At 48.7% G+C, this 6,740-nt stretch overlaps 1 protein-coding gene across 1 annotated transcript in view; it reads left to right on the top strand.

Annotated features, from left to right (window-relative positions):
• Window positions 1–2,603: 2,603 nt before the first annotated feature.
• LOC104412529 (pre-B-cell leukemia transcription factor 1) overlaps window positions 2,604–6,740 on the top strand; it is a gene marked incomplete at its 5' end in the record, with an annotated part of 25,335 nt that continues 21,198 nt past the window's right edge. The window contains 2 exons of the mRNA XM_010023271.1: window positions 2,604–2,848; window positions 5,725–5,915. Of these exons, the coding sequence (XP_010021573.1) occupies window positions 2,604–2,848; window positions 5,725–5,915 (436 nt within the window). The remainder of the gene's footprint in view (window positions 2,849–5,724; window positions 5,916–6,740) is intronic.

Genomic DNA, 6,740 nt, shown 5'->3' with positions numbered 1-6,740 from the left:
GTCTCAGGGGCGGGGGGGGGAGGCATTTCGGAGGGTCAGTGCTTCCGAGGAGCCCAGCACCCTGGGCAGTCCGGCAAGAGGTTTGTTGGAGTCACAGACAGTGCCAGGAAGATAAAAAAGCAGCTTTTAAATAATCATTTTGTCTTTCCCTTAGCTGAGCACAGCCTTCCAGGGATAAATAGGCAGCATCAGTTCTGGTTAGACACATTGCCCTTTCCATCTATTTACTTCCTAGCCTTATTCCTAATGAGCAGCCAAGGTCTCTGCACGGTTCCCGGCTGGGTTTGGGTGTCTGCTGTGGGAACATACGTCCATTGGGATGCTCGGGATGTGCACACTGGTGTGTGCATGTGGCACGGTAATAAAGCTTAGGGGTTATACAGAGCTTTTCATCAGGAAGCAGCTCTCTAAACATAAACTAATTAATCACTGGCGCCTACCTGTCAGGTCAATGATTCCTGAGATTTTTAATCTAAAAATATTTTCCTTTTGAAATCCAGATGCACCTGTTTTGGCAACTCCGCTTTTGATTTGTTTGTTTGAGGTTTTTTAATTTTTCTTTTTTTTTTTTAACCTGTGTTGCTTTCCACTTGTGTTTGGGCTTTTGATGTGCTTTAATTTAGTGCGTGGTTTTTTGGTTTTGTTTTGGGTTGTTTTTTTTTTCCGGGAAGAAGAGGAATTTATTGTCTTTAATTTTCATGGCAATTTTCTCTCCCCCCTGTAGCCTGTCACCTCTCCTCTTCTTAAGGATATTGGCTACTTTTACCTCTTGTTTCAGTTTATGGGCCACAGACCTCAAATCATTTTCTCGACAAAGTTTGTCCTCTTCCCTCAGATTTATTCACTGGTGAAGCATGTGGTCAGGTGCCAGTGGTGCCGTGGGAAGCCTCTTGCAGTGGGGGGAGATGCTGATCCTGTCTCCTTGGGGCTCAGCAAGTGCACCCAGCTCCAAATTTGGCACTCTACCCCCATCCCTCCATAAACAAACAGTCTTCCCTAGCATGGAATTACTTATTATTAGCTCATCTTTTTGGCAAATGGACTGTTGTTGGGCTTTTATGTATCATTTTGTTCCCCCTGAACTTTGCTCCTTTGTTGACAATGAATGTCTAAATCACAGAAAGCGCCAATAAATGCTGGAGTCCCAAAAATAAGGATTTCAGCAGATTTTGAGGCTTTAAAAGAAAGTCTTTATAGTGTTAGCTAACCTCTCAACAGGGTCTTTTACTTCCATTTTATACTGATAATAGCTATGTCTTTAACTTATTTCAGAGTGAGGGAGGCTGTACTTGACATTTGCCTGCATTTTTCAGCTGCTCCAGTTTACTTCCTATTGTCAACTGATTTTAGACTTGCACTTGTTTGTGCTGTGGATTTGGGGGGTCAAATTCGTCTTGGGTGTAAGTGGGCACGGCTCTATTAAGATCTCCACATTACCCAGCTCTGGATGTGCACAAGTGTGTGGTGGGGGGGGGTTGGGCGTGTTTATAAAGTGCTTTGAGCTCCTGTGCCAGATGAAATGGGGAAATACAATTAATTTCTCTTAAGAAATGCCTGTTTGTTCATTCATCAAGGATTTATTTTATTTACTTTGCAGCTGTGCACAGCTGTGCATGCAGAAATGTCACACAGGGACACTTAGGTCACCTCCATCCTTCTGACCTGGGACATTCCCAGCAGGCAGGATGCTCCCATGTGTTTTTCCAGGAAAGCCCTCACAGGAGAAGGACTTTTACTTGAAGCAGTAATTGAGGCAGGGAGTACAAAGAGGGGAGCAAATTTGTCTCCTTGGAAAGTTGCTTCAGGAGGATTTATTGTTGCCCCTTTCATTAGCATGGTTTAGACTTCACTGGAACGTCTGGGTTCTAAAAGAAAACCCAAACCTCAACATTTTCCAAAGAATAAAATCTATTTCATACATGTTTTTACTTGCTTTTCCACTGTATGGCTAAAAGCATGGCCTTGCAAGCACTCTCCATCTGTATTTAAAGATGGAAAAACTGAGGCATGGTTAGCTCTGGGCTCTGTGTGTCTTCCTCTACCATCTGGGTTTGATGGCTGATGCAAATGGTGCGGTATCAGGCTGCAAACTACTTGTTAGTTGATGTGAGGAGACCCCTGGGTGATCTGAGGTCTGGGCTAGAGACTCCCTAGCCAATGCTTGGGTTGGGATAGAGTCCCTGTCATTTCTGGCAGCAAGAATGGGTACATTTATTGGGTTTTTGATCAATTATAGCAGTTTTGCAGTGTGTTTGAACACAAATCGTGGCTTTCTGAGTTACCTCTGTGGTGAACTCTCTGGCAGTTCTGCCCTACTTCCCTGCAGGAAGGAGGGGAAGAAGCAGGGAGGGGAGCAGGAAGCTGCAGTGTTCCCCTCGCTGCTGCTTGGCTGGAGAGCCTAGGAGCTGTGCTTGGTGATAAGCACTTGGATGCAAACTGCCTGTTGGAGTACCCTTTCTAAAGGAAGAAAAGCTTGGTTGATGGGGACTGAGCCCCGCTGGTCCAACCTAGGATGAGCATCCCCTTTTAAATGAACATCCCTTTCCGCAAATTAAGACCCAGGCACAACTCAGGCTTTCCTCTCCACTTTGTGTCTCCCACAGTGCTGAGCATCCGAGGAGCACAGGAAGAGGAGCCCACGGACCCCCAGCTGATGCGGTTAGACAACATGCTCCTGGCTGAGGGGGTAGCAGGCCCCGAAAAAGGAGGTGGCTCTGCTGCTGCTGCTGCCGCTGCTGCAGCATCAGGAGGAGCCGGCTCTGACAACTCGGTGGAGCACTCTGACTACAGAGCCAAACTCTCCCAGATCCGGCAGATCTACCACACGGAGCTGGAGAAGTATGAGCAGGTAACAGGCTCTTTCGTGGCAGAGGGCAGGGCTGCCTGGTGCTAGTGGTGGTGACGGCATGGTGGGAGTAGGAGATGAGCGGCTGGGAGAGCAGCTGGAGTGGATGTGTACAGCCTGGATCTCTACTGACATCTATTGTTAGGAGTGTACGGGCAAATGCAGACTGTACTGGAGAGAAAACACGATTTTTTAGGGTTGAAAGAGCTGGGGTTTTGCACTGGGATGTGGCACAAGAATAGGCTTGTCATGGGTTGCCCGTTTGATTTTCACTTTTCACTCCTCCCCTAATATCTTGCCAAAAATTGGCCCTCTGAAGGGGGAATCCTCTTTGAGGTGCTGGCCTCAGTGCAAGCAGTTTTCCAAGCAGGGCTTGAATCAGAATCTTCCTTGAATACTTTTTCTGCTTGAAGAGTTCATTTTCCAGAGGGGAGTAAAAGAAAAAAAAAAAAGTTTCTTTTTAATTGTGGAAAATGATTCTTAAAAAAAAAGAAAAACTATTTGGGTCATGAATGCAGCTATTGGTAACACTGACAATTGCATGAAAAGCTTTGCAGGCTGATGCTCAAAATAATTTTTTTTTGCAAAGACTTCCAGATGTTTTGCAGACCTCCTGTCACCACTGCGCAGCTTGCCTTTGTGATGAATGTGGTTTCTACCCCAAGGTTGCACTGGAGTGCAAGCAAGAAAGTATCCCTCCTTTTCGGGTACAGGACAGGCTCTGTGGCCAGGGGCCAGGCGGGGTTTCAGATGTCCGGTTTAACACCATCTCTGCTGATGCGATGGGACTGTGAGCAGCCTCCAGCCCAGCCCCCATTATACCTGGCTAACTGGACGCATGGTGGGGCTGGGAGATGTGTCACCTCTTTAGGTGCTACACTGGCCAAGCTGAGGCTGCTGGTCAGCATCTTCAGACCTGCACCCAGGGGTGGTGTGGAGCTGCCTCAGATGCCCCTGTGTTGGAGCTGGAATCAGAGTGGCCAGGTAGGGCTTTGGTATTGGAGAAGCTGATTGTAGTCATACCATGAAAGGCATTTTGACAGAACATTAGAAGAGGAGGAGGTGGCAGGGCCCAGGGAGCAGGCAGGGGGCAGGTTGGAAGGATGACCTTCGGTGGCTGTCCTCAGCCCTTGCTATCACTCCCTTGAGCCATGGAGATGGGCTGGTGTGGCATGAGAGAGCCTCAGTCTACTCATGTGGGTAGGAGTGGAGAGTGTCTCAGGGCTCATCTTTCAGCCCAGAGGCTGAAGAGGTGGGGAGAGAGACCCCATGTCCTCTGCCACCCAAGCCCGAGGGGAAACCCTTGGCACAGCAAGGGACACACTTCAGGGAAGGACCTTCTGCTCCTTCCTCCTCTTAGGCAGGAGTTCTGTTTGTTTGCTTTTCTGATTTTTTTTCTGCATCATTTTGGCTGCCCAAAGGGACACCCAGGTAAGAGAAGCCTTTACCCCATGAGTGAGGTGGGCCACATCTTTCCTTCTCAAAACCCAGTGAGGGGGTTGGGTTTGCCATTGAGTTGCTTTACAAATGGCCGTGTTGGTCCACGTCTCCTGTATCATCACCTACAGTCCTGCAAAAAAACAGGGTTCAGGGTTTCTCAACCCCCGCCCTCCTTTTCCAGTCCCATTCCTGGAGCCTGAGGGAGCTCGGTGCCTGCCTTCTCATGGCATCGGGCTGCTGCTGTGACAGCACAGTGCTCACTGGCAATTTTTCCTTTAGCGCTCTTTACTTCACACCAAAAGGAGACAAACTGAAACTGCTTGGGTGTCTGGGAGCAAAGAGGTACCCAGCTGAGAGCTCTCATAGCTGGTGCTTACCCTGGGAGATGGGAGCTGTCAGCTGAAGCTGGTGATGGGCAATTGGAGGGGCTCTGCTGGCCTTGGGGATATCTCGTTGGGTCTGAGCCATGGGTGGGGATTCAGTTTGGAAGGACTGGGTGGGAGATGGTAAGTCAAGACTTACATTGCCAGTTCACAAAATCAGTATTACTTTCCCCTGCTAGCCCATTTTTCTCCATCATGGGCTGGGAACTGGGGACACTGCCCCCAGAGTAGCTGCCTATGTCCCAGGAGCACTGAAGGCTTCTTGAGCCATCAGTGCAATGATGTGATTCCCAGCACCAGTGCTCCCTGGTTTTCGGGGCTTGGTGCTGGGAATTGGAAGATCGTGTCGTGCTCATGAGATGCTTGTGGGGATGGAGGAGAGGACAATGAAGTGGCCTCCATGCATCCTTAAAATCCCTCCCTTCACCCCTCAACTCCTCTCACTGCCCTGTTCTGACAGCACAGTATGGGGACAGCAGGAACAGCCAGACAGTGCTGAGCCAGCAGCAAACTAATTGGGATTGTTACCTGCTTGCCCTTACTTGTCAAGGCCACTGCCTCACTCAGACTTTAATTATTATCATTATTTACTTCTTATCTGATGTGCTAAGAGCACAGAGCTGTGTCTGAGACCTGCTCCATTGAAGCATGTGGTGCTGGGGTCCAGCAGGGGCAGCAGGAGAAGGGAGTGGGTCAAAAGATTCATGGTCCTCAGAGACGTCTATAGCTCTTCCAGTCCTATCTGAAAAAACAGTGGCTGGGACTTCTTCATGCTTTACATGAGTCCTAGGACTTCATGTGCCTCAGCTCCATACATGATCCCTGAGAGCAACAGAATTGGCTCCTGCGTTTCTCAGCATGTCTGTTGGGAGTCTCTCATGCCCTCTGCTTTCTCTCCCGAGACCCAGCACACTCTTGCTCTTGGTCTGCCTTAAAAAGCCCCAGCCATTGAGGTCTCCATTTTCATCTCCTTCCTTAGCAGCATTGCCTCTCTACTTGACGCCATCGAATGACCTTCCGATCCTGGGGTTTCTTTTGCTTTTCTTGCCATCCCAGGCATGCAATGAATTCACCACGCACGTGATGAACCTGCTGCGTGAGCAGAGCCGGACCCGACCTATCTCACCAAAGGAGATAGAGCGGATGGTGAGCATCATCCACCGCAAGTTCAGCTCCATCCAGATGCAGTTGAAGCAAAGCACATGTGAAGCTGTCATGATCTTGCGCTCCCGATTTCTGGATGCACGGTGAGTTCCCTGCACCAAACCTTTCTCCCCACCCACTGTGCAGTATTGTTCTGGCCTAGGAGAGGTGTTTTGAGGTGCTGGAGTGAATCGAGGTCCATATGAAGGACTATGTCTCTTGGTCTTGAGCCACAGAGGCCATTTACCTTCTTTATAGTTTAGTTGTCTGTGGCTCAGCAGGGGAGGGCATAGCAATTTAAGACATCCAGCCTCTGTCTCAGGGAGGGTCCCAGCTGTACCTTGAGAATTGTATGTCCTGGTTTTGCTGTGGCAGAATGGAATTCTGTGACATATTGCAACAAACTTCTGTGATAAAAATATGCATTTCAGTTAGGGATGAAAGCTAATTCTCCAGCTCATCCTATCCTATCTAGGTTCCTATTCTTTTCTTTCTATTTCCATTTTCAAAGGTTTTTGATTTGTTGTAGAATTATTTCACTGCCCAAGCTGGTTATATGCAGCCTGTGGCTTGGGCTGCAGTTTGAGATGAGGAGGAGAGGCAGTTACACTGGGGGATGAGGAGTCAAATAATGCCCAGGTGCAAATGGAGCAGTCTTCACCAAGGATATATCGCCAGCGCTGCTTTCTCAGCATGGAGCTTTGCAGAGTAGCAGTGATGTCTTTAGCCAGGGCAGCCAGGTGTTGAGAGTCACCTTTCCAGGTGGAGGAGGTAGGTGCCAGTTTTGAGACTCTTCTATGAGCTGGAGGATGCAGTGGTAATTTGAGATGGAATCTTGCTATGAAAGGTACTGAGAGAGGAGTCACCAGCAAGGTGCGGATGAGAAGCTTCCTGGCTATGAGTCTATTGTACTCCATGCTCCCAGGAGC

Source organism: Nestor notabilis, unplaced genomic scaffold (genome assembly GCF_000696875.1).
Source record: "Nestor notabilis isolate BGI_N333 unplaced genomic scaffold, ASM69687v1 scaffold17361, whole genome shotgun sequence".
NCBI lineage: Eukaryota > Metazoa > Chordata > Aves > Psittaciformes > Psittacidae > Nestor > Nestor notabilis.
Note: the sequence above shows the minus strand (reverse complement) of the source record. Positions and strands in the feature narration are given on the sequence as shown.